This window comes from Tamandua tetradactyla, chromosome 9 (assembly GCF_023851605.1).
Source record: "Tamandua tetradactyla isolate mTamTet1 chromosome 9, mTamTet1.pri, whole genome shotgun sequence".
Lineage (NCBI taxonomy): Eukaryota > Metazoa > Chordata > Mammalia > Pilosa > Myrmecophagidae > Tamandua > Tamandua tetradactyla.
The window spans coordinates 117,788,635-117,807,740 of record NC_135335.1 but is presented as its reverse complement, the minus strand read 5'-3'; the positions used below and the strand labels follow the sequence as shown (position 1 = coordinate 117,807,740).

At 39.7% G+C, this 19,106-nt stretch overlaps 1 protein-coding gene across 4 annotated transcripts in view; it reads right to left on the bottom strand.

The window, feature by feature from the left end:
- OCLN (occludin) overlaps positions 1–19,106 on the bottom strand; it is a 65,736-nt gene that overhangs the window by 9,713 nt on the left and 36,917 nt on the right. For all 4 annotated transcript variants that reach the window (XM_077117432.1, XM_077117431.1, XM_077117433.1 and 1 more), the window contains exons 5-6: positions 4,549–4,694; positions 1,715–1,930 (exon numbers count right to left, since the gene is read on the bottom strand). In XM_077117432.1, the coding sequence (XP_076973547.1) occupies positions 1,715–1,930; positions 4,549–4,694 (362 nt within the window). The remainder of the gene's footprint in view (positions 1–1,714; positions 1,931–4,548; positions 4,695–19,106) is intronic.

Here is a 19,106-nt window from a genome sequence, read left to right as displayed (position 1 = left end):
ATGGGAGTGGCTGGAGGAAAGCATCTGAAACTGTTGAGCTGTGTTCCAGTAGCCTTGATTCTTGAAGACAGTTGTATGAAGATATAATGTTTACAATGTGACTGTGTGATTGTGAAAATTTTGTGTCTGATGCTCCTTTTATCCAAATTATGGATAGGTGAGTTTAAAAAATATGGATAAAAAGCAAATAAATAATAGAGGGGATAAGGGGTAAAATAAATTGGGTAGATTGAAATACCAGTGGTCAATGAAAGGGAGGGGTGAGGGGTGTGGGATGTATGGGGTTTTCTTCTTTCTTTTTATTTCTTTTTCTGGAGTGATGCAAAGGTTCTAAAAAATGATCATGGTGATGAACACACAGGTATGTGACAATATTATGAGCCACTGATAGTACACCATGTATGGAATGTATGTATGTGATGATGTGTCAATAAAAAATCTTTTTTAATGAGCAAACGACTTGAATAGACTTTTTCAAAGATGATATAAAAATGAGAAATAAGCACACAAAAAGATGCTCAACATCAACCATTAGAGAAATAGTATAACACACCATTTCACTAGGTTGGCCATAATTTTAAAACAAGTGGGGGGCAGGGGTAAAAAAAGGATATGGAGAAACTGGAACCTTGTGCATTTGCTGATGGGACTGTAAAATGGTGCAGCTACTGTGGTAAATAGTCTGGCAATTACTCCAAAATTAAATGTGGAATTATCACATACCCCAGCAATTCCACCCTTGGGTATATCTCTAAAGAATTCCAAACAGGTGTTCAAACAAAAACTCACACATGAATGTTCACAGCAGCACTATTCACAAAAGCCACAAGGTGGAAACAACCCAAGTGTTCATTAACTGATGAATAAACAAACTCTGGTCTATCCATACAATGGAGTATTATTCGGTCATAAAAATGAATGAACAACTGCTACATGTTACAGCATGGATGAGCTTAGAAAACACGCACAGTCAAAGAAACCAGATACAAAAGACCACATTATTGTATGATTCTATTTATGTGAAGGTCCAGAATAGGCAAATCCATCAAGACAGAAAGCAGGCTACTGGTTGCCAGAGGCTGAGGGGAGGGGAAATGGGAAGTGATTGTTAAAAGTGCATGGATTTCCTTTCGGGGTGTCAAAATGTTTTAGAACTAGATAGAGGTGATGATTGTATAACACTGTGAAAGTACTAAATGACCCTGAATTGTACACTTTAGAATGACCAATGGTTAATATTATATCATGGTGAATTTTACCTTAATAAAAAAAACGCAAACCAAACCAAACATCTTGTAACGAAAGCTCAGCTTCAAAATAACTGCCAAAGGAAAGTCACAGTCCTGGCCTAGGAACTGTATAATCAGTAACTTTTTTGTAAAACAATCTTCCCCAAACTTCTATTTTATTCATCTGAAAGACCTTCCTTGGGTGAGCACTGGTGGAAGAACCCTGGTAAACTTTATCAACCCTTAGTGGGGAGGCTGAAAGTGATTTGAAGACCCAGTTAGAGCCGAATACATCTGCAATCTCCAGGTTCTCAAACTAAGGAGACTTAAGGAGAAAAAGAAAATTGTCTCCAGTCCTGGTTGACACAGAAGGAAATGGTGTCATGGCCTCCAGTTTAGGAGGCACCAATTTCCAAAATTTGTTGGCCCAAATTAATCATCAGAATGTGAAAGTGGCTTTAGCAGGAGGACGGCTGAGCGGGTACCTGATCCAGTCCTCCTCCAGCTCATCGCATGACTCCCCGCCAGTCGTGTAGTCCGTCTCGTAGTGGTCTTGCTCTGTCCTCTTTGGCTTTCCTGCTGTCCCCTTGGCAGGAGCCCTTCTCGAGGGCGTCTCACAGTTAGCACTGCTGCTGTAGCGAGGCTGCCTGAAGTCATCCACAGGTGAAGTCACCGGACGCTCCTGCACCACTTCAGGTACGCTAAAAAAACAGGAGTCATTTTCAGTGATGTCTGGGTATACTACAGCCCTCAGTCAAGGCATGGTAACCACAAAAAAGCAGCAGCAATAATACCAGGAAACATCCACATGTAGGTATTCTCAAGAAATTCATATGCCCCACCCTGAGCGGATCCCTACTTTCCCAGTATTCAGTTTAGCACCAGCTCGTTATCCCATAATACATGCCAGTAGAAGTTCTGATTTAAAGGAAGCTCTTTTACAACCCTTCTAAGTAAAATGGATCTGAGAGTCCCATCTTAAGAGGTTCAGACTGATCTGGAAGAGGTGCTCAGTTTCTTCCAGGCCCATGGAAGGCTGGGTGGGAAAGAGGAATGTACATACATAGCTAATGCTGGAAGCTGACTCTCAGAGACAAGCTCTTTGTAACATTAATTGTAGACTACCTTATATTATTTTTCTTTTCAAGATAAAGATCTTTTAAAGTCTGAAGAAAAAAAAGTAAAAGGTTTACATTGCAATGAATTGTCGTAAGAGTTCATTGAGGATTCTTTTTAAATTACTATATTAATCTTGAAGTCATGTAGCATGAATGGAAGGGCTACCATTAAACTTACTTTTCTAATGCAATTATAATGTTGCATCAGATTTTTTAATTGTGCATAACATTTCTGCTATAAATCCAAAAACTAAGTCTAACACAAGAACATGATAATAGGAGCTGTTATTAGATAACTGAAAACTATTTCTGAGTAAAGGAAATGCCAAGATAAGTTTCCACTGTAATAGACCTAAAGAAAGGCAAGAAAAGAATGAAAGGAAAACCAAAGAAAGGGCCTGAGGATTGCAAGCTTCAGCCTTGCTATTCAAAACAATTATTAAAATAATTTCTGAAGGAAATCTACGGAAATTTCTGTCTTACTGCTTTCAATACGGAAACTGTAATCATATTCTTTATCTACCAGCTGTACTCTGTTTTTTAAGTAATTCAGAGCTGCTTGATTCTAAACTGTTGTCAGAGTCTTAAATTTCTAATCACACATCAACTTTTCAAGACCCCTAAAGCTTCTGGGGTATGCGTGTGCATGTGTGGAGTTGGAGATAGTGGTGGTGGTATTTACTTCTTCTAAGTTTATTCAGGCACTACGGCCTTGTGAGCTACGCCAATGTTATTCTAACAAAGGGAAAATGTGACTTTCTCCATGAGTCAATGATTAACAAGTTCCTAGACATTCAGCCCAAAACGCCAGGTATTATGGTTTTTGCTTTGAGGTGGCAGAACAAAACCTGTAGAATAAAGTTGTTTTATTTGGGTGCGGGAGCCAAAGAAGTTGTAAGCTGAGAGGCAAAACAAAATAAAAACATCAGTGCAGGCCTTCTGCCATAAGTTTATGTTAGATATTAGTATTAGAAATCATGACCTTGCAGGTTTTTCACCTCCCCACATTCTACACCCATTAAGATAGTGAAAACTTGATCTTGCATGAAAGCTAGAAATGAAATGCTTAGCAAGAAAAGTATACATAAATTAAGAGTTAGGGAATGCAAGTACACTCTTTAACCTTCAAACCTATTTTTAGATGCATATCTTGAGAGTCAAAACCTGCACAACCCCCCCCGCCCCCCCGCAAAAAAAATTTTTTAAAGTCTGTAAAAGCCCCTATACTTCCCCAGCTCCCCCAGTGGTGCCTGACCCACTCACTAGCATGCTAGGTCTCACCACTCATTCCCCAGGAGTACAGCCTTTAGCAGCTTTTTAATTCATTCTTTTTTATTCTTTATTCATTTGTTTTGTTCTCATCTCCCACCCCCACCCACGCACACACCTGTACTGCTCCTATCTTGCCCTATAAGTGAAGTTACTGTGCACTTTTATCTACCCTGGTTAGACTGCAACCTGTACGAGAACATGAACTTGGAATTCCCGGGAGCACCTGGACCCATATTATGTACATGGCAGGTGTTCAAGATAATTACTAAAGTGAAAGCACTTCCACAAGAATCTTTTTCTGATGACACATAGTATCAGTGAGGGAAGAGAAACACTACACAATGCCATTACTGCGTATGTCCTTTCAGAATGGCCAGTTATATAAGGAGACACAGCAAAGCCTTGTCAGAGAACTCCAATCTCCCAGCCTCAAGCGATGGCAGTGATCCAAAAGAAGAATCGTGTTTGGACAAGACTGATCAATAAGCAATTGTCCCTTTCTGTTAAAAGAGATCTAAAAACTATAGGCAAAAGGAGAGATTGAGACCCACACTTAGCTCTACTATCAATCAGTAACTTCTTTTCACCTTCACTAAATTTCAAAACCAGACAGAGATAAACAAGAAAAAAGCAAAACAAAAAACAGAGAAAAGAGAATGTGGCAGAGGCCCACATTCCTAAAGTGAAAATACTCAACACAGATTTTCTCTATTTAATATGCAAGTGAAAAAAAGCATTCTCAGTTTAGAAGGGGATGAGAACCCCACCGCCTCACAGCCTCATCCTCCTACTGTCCTCCACTAGACCTCTAACAACAAGGCAAAGACCACTGAACGTGTAATGCAAACATCAGTCTCCAGCTTTTGCGTGCCCTTTTGGGTCACTTTTAAGGTGAGTTAATGGCACAAAACATGGGAGATGCTACTTACGGTGTTGATTTATAGGAAGAATCTGGGTACGAACGTGTGTCATTCACTTTACCATTGGAAGAGTACGCCATAAAATTGTCAACTCTCTCCACAATATCGGAAGGTGGGGGGAGCATGTCTTGTGAGCCTGCAGAAATATTTTTAACCTAAAGAAACAGCCCCAAAAGACATAGTTATTATTTAGCCTATAATTTAAAGGGGAAAGAAATAGAAAAAAAAAATACCATATACAAAATTATCATCTAATACTCATCAGGCTCATTAAATACTATTACTCTAATTAATAAAATAGCAGTCATTACAGGTTAACCGTCAAATCAGTATTTTTACAAACACATAAAAGGTGCTATTGTTATTGCTATTTAACAAGACCAGAATGTATTACAAAGAAGGAAAAATCCTGATTAACTGATTCTCACCCAGATATGATTAGGTGGAATAACCATCTCTGGAAGTTTCCTTTTCTCCCCTTCATAGTAGGAAAATCAGTCTCATTTTATCTAGGCTAGGTCTGGCTTAGAGCCTGAGAATTTGCATTTTTAATAAGCTTCCAGGTAATGCTGATGTGGGCTGCACATCCAGGTAATATGGGCTACACATGGAAAGCCACAAATCTAGGACAAAGGACATTGGTCATTCTTAACCCGTTCATTCCTAAAGGCTTAGTTAGACGCAATTAGAATGCTCAAATCTGAATTCCGCTATAGCTCTTCATTAAGAGGTCTAGTCTTTCAATGTAAGTTCCCAATGGTTCTGTTATCTGCAGCCTTCACACTATTGCCTTCCTTTCTACTTTCCTTTTTACTCCATTCTGGTCTGTAACTAAATTCATTCTACAGAAGTAATATGTGCTAGAGGTTAGGCCCCCTTAACACGGAAGGAAGCTGACCACAGAACTTACAGGACAATAACAGAAGACAATTCGTTAGATAGAAAGAACATACACTGGGGACTCCCGAGAAACTAGGCCAAGCTCTTGATTTTGAGTCTTGCCCTTAAACTTATTTCTATAGCGGAGAAGCTAAGACTATCTATAACTATGCCTAAGACTTACTTCCACAAAACCTCTCTGGCTCCCATGTGGCCTTTCTCTCTAAGCCCAACTCTTCAAGGAGAATGATTACCCTCCCCCCTATGTGGGACATGACATTCAGGGGTGAAAGTCTCCCTGACAATGAGGGACATGATTCCCAGGTTGAGCCTGGCCTTACACCAAGGGACCGACAATGCCCTCCAGACTAAAAGGAGGAAAAGAAATATAACAAAATAAGGTATCAGTGGCTAAGAGAGTTCAAGTGGAGTCTAGAGGCTATTCTGGAGGCTACTCTTATGTGAGCTTCAGCTACATATTGCTAATTGCCATGGTTTGCCAAACCCCAACAAATATCATTCCTGTTAACCCTAAGGAACACCTAGGGCTCTGAGACTCTACAAAAGTTTCATGCACTAAGTTTACTTTCCTGAAACCTGTAACTTCCAGAGGGTTCCTAGGCCAGGTAAGTCCTGAGAACCAGAGTGGCCAGTCTCTCCAAGAATATCAACTAATTGCATCCCCCTACCCTATACTGTTGACACTCCTTTTCAACATGAAAAAGTTAGAATGGGTGTAGCCCTGTAGAATGGGGGAAGGATCAAAGGAGAAGGAGGAATTATAATACTCGTTTAACAAACGAATATGACTGCTGAATTACTACAATGATATTTCTTATAGCTTCCAGTGTTTTAGAGCAACTAGAAGGAAAACCTGAACATATGGAAGGGTAACGCATACCAAACTTTGAAATCTGTTTGGTAATTACTTATTAAAATGTACTATGAGGGGTGCAAGGGTAGTTCAGTGGTAGAATTCTAGCCTGCCATGCAGGAGACTCAGGTTAGATTCCTGGCCCGTGCACTCCCCCACCAAAAAAAAGAAAAGTACTATGAAAATCATTGTTTTTTTTTATATCTATATTTCACATTAAAAAAAAGAACACAGACAATTAGATTCCCAGCATAAAATCCATTTGATTTTATGTAGCAGACCCAACACTCTTAAAATGTCACCTAAAATCTTTTAATGATCACATAATGCTTTGCAACTGGTAAAATTTTTAAAGTGTTTTTAAATCAAAGTCCACAAAAGTGCTAAGGCCAAATTAATCACTGAGTTATTTTAACATAAAAGATCAGAAATAGGATGTGGAAAATCAAGATAATTCCACAAAATATTTCTGTGAAAAAGAGCAACTTTTCAAAAATAGGGAGAGTAGGATTGCTACTCTTATATGATAAGAGCGACAGCACCAGATTGCCTGGGCTCACCCCAGATCAGCCAACTACAAATTCTCTAAAGCCTCTGTGTCTTTGTCTACAAAAAACAGGGAAAGCTACCTACTTCATAAAGTCTACTGTAACAAATCAGATGACACAGCATCACATTTTGCACAGTGCTGTTAACTGTAACTATATTTTAGTTAAAAAATCAGATAATGTTGGGTGCTAGAAATAGGGCCAGTGAATCTGATTAAAGAATTGTTTTACAATTTGAAAATAACAGGCTTTTAACTGGATTATTTTGCTATTTTAAGTCCATGCCATTAGGTTCAACATTAATATATTTTCTTCGAATATATACCCCTTACATTTGTGACTTTTCTATTCTGTGTAGCATTAAAATATGGCATGCGTCTCGCAATCAATATCATATACCAAAAAATATTTTACCCACCTCTCATAAAACACAGAAGTAGTTCTTATTGCTTCCCATTCCTGTTAGCCAGAAAGAAATGGAATCACTTCCCTCTGAAAAGTGGAATTTGGCAGCACTGGGGAACCAGTGGGTGGGCTGCCAGAAAATATTATGTCTGGGGAGGCAGAGGGTGGGAACCATTCTTGGCTCCCTCTGAATTCCTTAGGACACAGCACATCACCAAATCACAGGCAAATGCTTGGCCAGACGCCTATTCTTATTCTGGAGGCTTCCTTATCCTAAAGTGCACATCTCATACTTTTCCAGGTTTTCTCCCCACCCTAACATTAGGGGAAGCTGTAAAGCTCATGGATTTTCTACTGACCTTGGCAAGTTTGAAATCACAATTAAGGGACCTCCATGTCCTTAAAGACACTTCTTACTGCTCTTCCCCTTTCCTTTGCCAGCTAATCCTTAACTGGGCTTCAAGTCTTGGCTCAAATGCAACCACCTCCTTCCATGTAAGTCCTTACTGGGAGGCACCTACCTGTCTCCCTATCTCCCGAGGCACTACGGTATACAAACCTCTCACCAGAGCACCTGCCCCACGATTGCTTACGCACATTATAATCACTTGCTCCCATATCGTAAAGTCAACATCTACTGCCTGCTTACAACGTGCCAAATACTGAACTGATAGACCATTTCGCAGGCACGACCTTACAGGTAAATACTGTTCCTCTCTCAGAATGAGGAAGCGGTGGCTCAGGGAGTTAGACAGCTTGCCCAAGGACCTACACCTAGTAAATGGTAAATGGTAATGTGGAACTTATATGCAACTCTAACTCTAAAGTTTCTGCTACAACTCACTGCCTCTCCTGGATAGTCTTCTACTTTTTCCCTCTCTGACTCTCCAAATCCTAGCACAGTGCCTGGCAAAAATCAGGAGTCCAGAGTTTGTTGACTAAATAAATGTTACCTTATTTTTTACCATTCTACTTCTATATTGTGTATACCCAAGCTTTTTGTCAAATGAGTAGCTCTGAGCTGTTTATCTTTTTTTTCTTTCCCAGCTAAATGTATCCATATCATTGCTTTAATTCTCCAGGTTTTTTAAATTCAAATTTTTTATTTTACTGTGGTAACATACAGACAACACAATTCTCATTTTAATCACTTTCGAGTAAACAATTCCGTGGTGTTAATTATATTCACAATGTTATGCCACTATCCCCAACCATGCATTTGACCTTTATTTAAGAGTCAGAATTAGATTAGTTACATCACTGATTCCAGCACAGGTCCTTTAATGCTTTTTAAATACATCTACATAAAAAGAATTCCATGCCCACTGTGATACCAGATTCAAAGATGAATAAGAAACAGTCTCTGTCCTTAAAATGTATTTAGAAGCTAGACACAGAGACAAATTATACTTATAAAACAATGGAATAAGATCATTTTTTCCTTTTTATGCTTTCGTCTTCCCAAAAGAAACTAAAATGTCACCTTTCTCTAAACCACTTTAGTGGTCTTAGTAGTCTCAAAACTGAGCAAAAACCTGAAACCTGGTTTGAGGTTCCCAGATCCCTAGCGGGGCCATCATGCTGTTTAGGTACTGACTATTCTGACAAAGAAGGAACCTTTCTCATTGCCTGGCCTTGAAACTCTTCACCACAACCTAATGAGAGATGACGTGAACCTGTTTTGAAGGATTTCATTTGCCTACTAGTCTAACTTTACAAGAGCAGATTCTCACACAAAATTCTATGATTACGTAGTAACCAGGTCACCAGGGACCAGGTGCCCTTGCTTAGGGCAGAGTGCAGGAACACCACCTTCAAAAGAGTAAAAGTGGAGAGACATACATGCAGCCTCAGAGGGAGGGGCACCTCAATCTCAAAGTATCATCTCCAGTTTTACAACCTGCACATTCCACCTCTATCTGCCACGTGCGCTTGTGCTGCAGGCTCTCTGAACAGTAAGCCATACAACTTGTTTTTCCCGTTTTCTGATATTTTACACCCACAGATGCTCACCCAGCAATGCCTCAATATTCGTCGGAGAGTTCCTTCAGACCTTTCTCCACCTTTGGCTGCTTGAAGGCAAATGCTCTCAAATGTGCTAACCCCACAAATGAAAAGATCATGGACCAGGTCTGAGCAAGTCCATGATCAGATGGCAATTTGACAAGATGGCACTAAGGATTTTTTAGTATTTTTATTGAGAAATCTTCACATGGCACTAAGGATTCAGCAAACACACTACCAGCTACCCAACTGCATACTTCCCATAGGGAAATATTAATATATACCAGCAAGGGCGAATTCTGAAACTCCCTGAAGAATCAGTGAGTTATCAGAACTTTGGGAGGGAATGAGGTGGAGAAACTTGATACTCATTGAGTGAATTTTATCTATCAGTGATCTCATTCAAGGTCTCGTGGCTCGACAAGCAGAAATCCTGGCGAATACTATACTTCAGTTTAATACACATAAATCTTATGCCAGAACTCTCCAACAGGTATGCTGCAAAGTATAAGCCATATATCTGAGTTAGAATATTTGTCCTCAGCCTGTGTGTCAGTTCAACTGTGAGCATAAAAAACCCATCTGTGGTTCCAAATCCCCTTCAGTTTACTCTAAGGTCTCATACAATGTTATCATATTCTAAATATATTATAATGTAGAAAAAGCCTACGGCATATACCAAATATACTAATTCAGATGCTAATTAGGCTGGCAGTACTGTTGCAGCTTGAATCTACAGAATAATGGTTCTCCAAGTGTGGTCCCCTGACCACCCACATCAACATTACTTGGAAACTCATTCAAAATGCAATTTCTTCTTGGATGTGGGCCCACCAATGTTTTAACGAGCCCTCCAAGTAACTGCGAGACACATTCAGGCTTGAGAAGGACAGATAGAGGACACAATTCTCCTGTATGTCACAGACAACTCAACTGTGCCTTGTTCAATAAACCACTACTCCTAGAGTTGACTTCAGAAAAAATTCTATTTAGTGCTAAAAATCGAGAATCCTTGCTTTCAGAGAGCTACAAAGACACTCACCAGCTCTAGCACATACTAGCTCACCTTCCATTACTGAACTCTTACAACTGGCTCTCCAGAAGAGAGAGCCTGCCCTCCCACACCTTTCCATTCACAGTGGTGCTGGAACTGAGAGGGCCGTCAGCACCCAGACTGAGTCAGCAGGCAGACAAGGTACTTTTATACTGGTTCTACTTTGTTCCATCTGAGGTCACAGTATTATCTTTCCTGGGTGTAAGAACCTAGCTGACAGCCCACAGGACTGCTTTTACACAGAAGAATGGTTGTATTGGCTGAACATAAAAAGGCTGTTCAAGTCTCATTAGAAGTCTAATGCTAACTATCACCTTCGTCCTATCTCAGCCTCCTACCCATGCATACCTGTCTCCCCGCTGCATCCAAAGGCAGATGATATAGAGGGCATGCCTGTAGCCATGAGAAAGACATCTGTTCTAAGATAAACTAGTAGCAGAATGGGTAAGAGGAAGATAAGTTAAACTGCAACCAACATTAAATGTACTTACATGTTCTCCCTAATTCAAACTCAGTGCTGCAAATACTAGCAAGTACTATTCTAACTAAAACTTATTGGGGGCTGGGCCATGATAGCTCAGCAGGCAGGGCTTGCCATGCCCAGAGTTCAATTCCTGGTGCCTGCCCATGCCAAAAAAAAACCTATTGGGCATTAATAGATTATGTGCTGGCCCTGATCTAAGCCCTTTAATCCTCACAGTATGAGCATACCTGTAGATGGAATTGTTATTTTCCCCATTTACAGATGAAGAACAAATTAAAGAAACAGACAAGGCCACCTTGGGGCAAACTGATTAAATTCACCAGAAATCCAAGGAAACCAACAGCTACCTAAGCCTGACCCCAGATACAGGATGTGGGCAGCACAACAAGGAACACTGTCCCTTCTCTACACCTCAGTCATCCTCATTAGCCTATCTGGACAGGCAAATGCTGGGAACAGATGCTTACATAAACGTTGCATCACAGTGTTAAAGATCAAGAAATAGTCTTTACAGACCAGATAAAAACAGACTACCTGGACGGCAAATTTAGCTTTTAGATTTAGATACAGGCACTTCCTACTTACCAGCATCTTGTTAAACAGCATTCGCTTGCTATTTGGTAACATTGGAGAAATAAGTTCATGGTATGTTCTCTTTAAATTTGTCTATTCCTACTTCTGATATAAATCATATGCAAAAAAAAAAAATCATAGCAAGAAAAGACGCAAATTAGGGGACATGCAGATAATATTCATTGGGAATTGGTTTTATGATTTGTGATAGAGACAGTTACTTTACACATACATTACCTCATCTTAATCCTTAAGTATTATTAGCTAAGTACTATTTTCCCCAATTTTACTGGCAAAGAAACTGAGACTAGAGGGTCTCTCTGTGTATAATAGGGGGGAAAAACAAGTTATAAAGGCATATATCTTAGTTAGAATACTTGTCTTGCTTTTCAGTAGCTTTGATGCCTGAGAAAAGTTACTGAAGCCCTCCCAAACTTCAGTTTCTCCTTCTATAAAAAAGTAGTCAACCTTGTGAGGACTGCAGTTAGGATAAAGTGGATAACCTTAAGATAACTTAAAATAATGTACAAAGTGGCTAATATATAGCAGCTACTTAGGAGGAAATGGTGATTACTACTTTTATTTCTTCTATTGCAATTTTTTTAACTTTGTTGTCAAAGTTTTGTTTGTTTTTTTTTTGCATGGGCAGGCAACAGGAATCAAACCCAGGTCTCTGGCATGGCAGGCGAGAACTCTGCCTGCTGAGCTACTGCGGCCTGCTGTTGCCAAAGTTTTTAAGACCTAAAGCTCAAATGCAAATCAGTCTGATTTAACACACTGAAAGGAGCACATAGTAAGGAGATTTCAAACTTATAGTCCTGAATCGTCCTGTCATCACCAGCAAGCTGCCATCTTGTTAGTGTGTCCACCTCACAGATCTTTAGCTTCCTTGCACTTACATTCAGCGAGGTAGATTAAAGTCTTTAACCACTCTCAGATTCTGATTTCTTTAACTTTATCAAAACCAAATCAAAAGGTAATCACAGAAGCATCTGAAACTTTTTAATTTTTAATTACTAACTCCTTCACCCAAATACTGCAGGTATTGATAAAAGCTAATCTCAAGAACACAAGTTTTATAATCAACCCTTAATATTTACTGTTGGTGTGTACCTTTCCAAAACCAGGCCCCAGCTATAAGTATTTACTCTAGAGAAAGTGATTATATATGCTCTGGTTTTCATGACCTTCTAGAAGTAGGGGATGGGAAGACTTGAACACGAAGATCAACACGCAATACCTGTCTCCATGGACACAAGGGTGCCAGAGCCCCTCACGGCCCAGCTCTGCCACCCACACCTTAGCCAAACAGCTGGATTTCTCAGTATGCCAGTGGTACACAATTCCTTGGACCACAGCCCCCTGCTCTTGCAAGAGGCCAAGCTCAAACAGGAACAGGACAGATCTAAAGCAGTATGATGCTCTAAATGGGAGGTGTCAACGGAGTTCTGAAGGGACTGGCAAGAGGCAGGCAAATTCAAAGCTACTCAGCACTCATTTTAAGGGTGCACGGGTAGTTAAGTGGTTAGAACGCCCACCTTTCATGTGGGAGACCCGGGTTCGATTCCCAGACCATGCACCCCGCCCCCCCCCCAAAAAAGCACTCATTTTAAGAACTCAAATTGCATCTTATATTTAAAAGCTGGCAACAAGGGAAGTGCCTGAAACTGTAGAGCTGTGTTCCAGTAGCCATGTTTCTTAAAGATGATTATATAATGATACAGCTTTCGCAATGTGACTGTGTCATTGTGAAAAACCTATGTCTGATGCTCCTTTTATCTACAGTATGGATGGATGAGTAAAAAATATTGATTAAAAATAAATAAATAATAGGGGGAGCACATGTTAAAGTAAATTGAGTAGCTGGAAATGAAAGGGATGGTAAGGGGTATAGAAAAAAATAGGAGGAACAAAGGTTAAAATATATTGGGTAGCTGGAAATACTAGTGGTCAACGAGAGGGAGGGGTAAGGGGTATGGTATGTATGAGTTTTTTCTTTTTTCTTTTTATTTCTTTTTCAGGAGTGATGTGAATGTTCTAAGAAATGATCATGGTGATGAATATATAACTAAGTGATGATATTGTGAGCCATTGATTGTACACCATGTATGGAATGTTCATATGTTAAGAATGTTCATATTTGTATGTTGTTTTGTTTTATCAATAAAAGTTTTTTTAAAAGATTTAAAAAAAACAAGGGAACAATTACAACCAATTCATCCGGCATAGTTACAGTACATATTGCCTACAGAGCAACCACGTCCACATTGCACACATTCGCATCGGAAGCTGCCATATGCCCTATTATGTGAGGAGGTCCTGCCCCTGGCAGAGGATTAGGGTAAGGTGGCAGCAAGGCAGTCACCTGACCCAGGCTCAGCTCTTATACAAAACTAAGAGCTCCAAGTGGCTACTTTTGGCCCTGTGGAGAAAATTCATCTTCCCTGAGAGAAAAATGAAGCCTATCCAGACAGAAAGAAGTCAAAATGAGAAAATAACAGCCTGTAATTCGTAATTTTATCTTTTCTGTATGGGAACCACATCTCAGCCCTCTGCTGCTAAGTTGCTCTGCCTAGGATTTCATAATGACCCTCCCCAACTCCTGCAAATAGATTCTTCTTTTTACCTAAGATAATTTAAGTTGTTTTTTGTCTCCTATACCCAAAGAAACTTAATTCATGCAACATCCAAATTCTTTCTTTTCTAGATAGGTGTTTTCCTTTCAATGTCCCTCGGAGACAGACAACCATATTTTACAAATCTTACCCATTTTCTTATTTGCATCTCACATCAATCCTAAGAGGCAGATAAGATATTACTACCCTATTTTATAGATATGGAGACCAGGCTCAAAGGGATTAAGCTGCTTACCAAAGAGCAGTGGAAGGAAGGCTGGTCCAGGTACAGAGAGAGGTTACAACTAGTTGCTGAAGGCCAGTTACAGATTTTTTGTTCATTCTTCACTCCCATTGCTTCATTTTAGTTGAAAAAAAAAGAGAGAGGTGGGAAGTAAACGAAGCGAGCTTTGGGATCCAATGTTGTTGCCATTATGCCAGGCATCTTCTCTAAACCAGACTGGTTTGACATACAAAGTTTAAAATAACAGAAATTATCTGCCTAAAGTCACAAGAAAAGCAATGAAGCTAGAACCAAAACTCTGCTGTTCCAATTCCCTGATAGGCTGTGCTTCCATCAGAAAGAAGTAGAAAAACCAACACTGTACACCAACAGCGGAAGGAAGGAAGGGCTAAGAATCCCATTAGGTTATATATCTAACAAGTGAAAGAACTCCTTTGCCTCAAGTGATTAATGAACGCAGCAGTGCCTAGTTTTCTGTCCTGTACATGATAAAATATCTTAAAGCAACAGTAAGGAGGTACCACTCAGCTGGAGATGAGCACAAGGGCATCTGTTCCCACTAGCTATATATCATTACTATATCCCAAACACTGAGAATTAAGTTTTCAACATCACACAATCAAGAAAACATCTTACCAATACAACGAGGGAAGGTACTTTGGTTTGTCATATCTATAATGGGTTAGTCATTTGTGAAAAGTGCACTAATGATCGTACAATAAACTATGCTACTTCAGACATCAGAATCTTGCCTCAGAGCAGGTGACCTTTATCCCATCAAAACTCTTACGAGAATCAAGAGTATCAGAAAAACTGGTTGTTTTGCCACCTCAGCAACTGCCAAAAGGTAAGCAGCAGAAGAGAAAAAACACAATGCCAATAAACATGAAGACACGCTCAGAGAAACAATAATCAAAACAATAATCAGATTCTTTTTACACATTTGAATGGCAAACATTATAAAGTCTAATAATACCAAGGGTTGCTGGTAAGCTTATAAAATAGTTAAATTTTAGCAAATAATTTGGCATTATCTTATAAAGCTGGACAGCCACAGCCTTACACCACAGGAGTTCTTCTCTTGGTTATATACCTGTGATGGTTAGGTTCCACTGTCTACTTGGCCAAGTGATTATGCCTAGCTGTCTAGTCAAGCAAGCACTGGCCTGACCGCTGCTACAAGGATATTTTCTGGCTGGATGACAAACTGGAAGGCCCATGCATTAAGTCATCAGCCAGTTGATTTCATCTGTGGCTCATTACATCTATGATCAACTAAGGCCTGTTGCCCCACCCCCACACCCCAAACAGAGACAATCCAACCAGTTGAAGGCTTTTAAGAAGAAGAGAGACTCTTTCACTGCTTCTTCAGTCTGCGAGCCTCTCCTATAGAGTTCATCCAGACCCTTCATTGGAGCTGCCAGGTTCACAGCCTACCCTATGGATTTTGGATTCTTCCATCCCCATGGTTGCATGAGACAACTTTATAAATCTCATATTTACAGATCTCTCCTGTTGGTTCTGTTTCCCTAGAGAACCCTGACTAACACAACACCCAAAAGAAACCCTTACACAAGTGTAGGAGAATCAAAAATGTTCATGGTAATGTTGCTTTAATAATACAAATGCCCATCAGCAGACAAGATAAATAAACTGCTATAAAATGTTGCAAAATAGAAGATCAGACAATGGTACAACCAGGTGGACACCAGGTACATATAATATGGATGAATATTACTAACCTATTGCTGAAGTTTAAAAAGCAAGTCTCAAGTAACTAACTGCTGGAACATTTTCTATAAAATTAAAAAACAACCAAAACAAAACAATATATGGTTGAAGCATAAATACATGTAGGGAAATTTTTTTTAAAAGCAAGGTGTAATGAATTCAAATTTCAAGATTGGTCACTTCTGATATCAGGTAGAAGCAGGTAGATAGGAATGTAACTTAGATTTAATATTCTAATTCCTGGGTTGAACAGTAAGTTCACAGGTGCTCATTATTAAACAAGCAAACAAATAAAACAAGAAGCTTATACATGGACCAGAAATGACAATGTCTTGACTTCCGGAGAAGATGGCGGCTTAGTAAGACGCGCGGGTCTTAGTTCCTCCTCCAGAACAGCTACCAGGGGAGTAGAAACGACACAGAACAGCTCCCAGAGCCACGACAGAGATCAAGAAGACAGCGTACCCCATTCTGGAACGGCTGACTGGCTGGGAGAACCCACTCCGGTGAGATCGCCGAGGGGCGCGGGCTTCCCCAGGGCGGCAGGCGGCCGGAGTTCCTTCCTCCCTCCTTCCCGGGCCGGCTGGGAGAATTGGACAGGCGGTCCCCTCAAACCGCGGCGGCTGGCGCCCTCCCGCCACGCTTGGCACCCCGGGCCAGCTAGGAGATTCAGACGGGCGCTCTCCCGGGCTGCGGCGGCCGGCGACCCTCCCCGCGTTCAGACCCCCGGGCCGGCTGGCACTCTTCCAAGCCGCTTCGGCTAGCGAACCTCCCCCACGGCGAGAGTTTTCCAAAGTTAAAGGACCCACAGCACCTTTTACTGGTGGGACCCACAGACAAACAAGTGCCACAAGCACCACCTACTGGGCAGGATAAGAAAAACAGAACCCAGAGATTTCACAGAAAAATCTTTCAACCTGTTGGGTCCAACACCCAGGGAAATCTGACTAAATGCCCAGATGCCACCAGAAGATAACGGATCACGCTCAGAAAATTGAAAATATGGCCCAGTCAAAAGAACAAACCAATAGTTCAAATGAGATACAGGAGCTGAGACAACTAATGCTGAATATACGAACAGAAATGGAAAACCTCTTCAAAAACCAAATCGATAAATTGAGGGAGGACATGAAGAAGACATGGGCTGAACAAAAAGAAGAAATAGAAAAACTGAAAAAACAAATCACAGAACTTATGGAAGTGAAGGACAAAGTAGAAAAGATGGAAAAAACAATGGATACCTACAATGATAGATTTAAAGAGAAATGACAATGTCTTGAACCAAAAATTGGGATTAACCTATTTCTGCCTTTCGCCAAAAATGTTTAACTTTAGGACAAGTGGCAGGCCATGTGGAAACAAAACCAAGGTAGATCTTGTTTCATATCATAATAAAAAAAGAAAATTGTCAAACTAAATGAAATATGGACTTCAATGAATAATGTACCAATGTTGATTCATTAGTGGTGGCATATCTACTACACTAATCTAACATGTTAACAATAGGGAAAATCAGATGCAGAGCATATGGGACTTTGTACTAGCTTTGAAAGTTTCTGCAAATTCAAACTAAAATAAAAGATTATTTTTAAAAATTTGGATTAGGATGATGGCTGGACAACTGAATAAACTAAAATATCACTTCATTTAATAATTATAATGGGCAAATTTTATGATGTAACACCTCAATAAAGCTGTTAAAAAAGTTTCTGAGAGTCTAACAGTCTAAACTGAAGGAAAGAAAAAAGCAACAATAAAAATAAGAGAGGAGCAAGCAGTGAAACGGTGGCTCAATGGCAAAATTGTTGCCTGCCACGCCAGAGACCCGGGTTTGATTCCCAGAGCCTGCCCATGCCAAAAAAGAGAGAGAGAGAGAGAGAGACAGAGAGAGGAGGAAGCTCGCAACATTCAACAATGACAAAATGTACCATGAATGGACAAATATGTTTAACTCCACTCTCTGCAAACATTTAGTTCAAAACAGGGTGATGATAAAGCAAAGCTTTTAAAATACAGAGGAAACTGCAGGAGTATATTATTTAAACTTTAAAAGGAAGTAAGACTTTCTAGGCACGTGGCAAAGAAATGCAGAAGACATAAAGAAACATGAAAAATGTGAAAAATAAAAACACAACAAACAAGGGTAAAAGATGAAAACTATGAGAGGAAATATTTGCAACATATAAGACAAAATGTTAATAATCATAATATGAAACTATTTTCACTTATCAGAGTAAGAAAAATTAAATCCTGATAATATCCAGAGTGGGGAAAGATGTTGGGAAATGAGCACTCTGATATGCTAAGTTTTAGTGGAACTGGAATAGTCTTTGAAGAGAGAAATTTGGCAGTACCTAACAAAATGTAAATTGTGTACGCAGTACCTAACAAAATGTAAATTGTGTACGTTCAATGACCACTTCTAGAAATCTATCTCATAGAAGCAATACTAGCAAGCATGTGTAAGATGTGTATGTGTATATATATATATATATATATATATAAGAAATCTTCACTGCAGTGTTATTTGGAATAGAAAAAAATTGGAAGCAATATTAATGTTCACAACTGGTGAATGAGTCATGGAATACTCATACTATGCAATACCAAACAGCTGCTAAAAGCAATTAGGTAGATGCCTGTGTACTGACAGACTTAAAAGATGTTCTCAATACAAGGTAAGTTTAAAAAGATTTAAAAAAAGAAACAAAATCAGTGTAATTATGAACCCATTTTTTGGTTAAAAAAATGACATCAAACTATTAAAAATTACATCACATTGTTTACTAAGTGTGGGGCAATATACTACGTACTTTACAACTATTAACTCATGGCAATGGTACCTACAAGATAGCTAAGATTATTATCCCCATCTGAGAGATGGAGAAGCTAAGGCAGAAATGTCAAAGACTTGACCCAGGTCTCACAGAAGTAATTGACCAGGCCGGATTACAACCCAGGCAATGCACCTCCAGTCTACACTGACACCCAACCCTGCTACACTGCAACAAATCTGTGTCATCATCGTACAGAAGGATGATCAATTCTAAGATGTAACACCCATATATTAGCAATTTTAGAGCAGAAGGGGTGAGTATTCCCTGCTATATAAACATCACCCAGTAAGCAGGGAAATACTGAAAATTTTAAATGAGA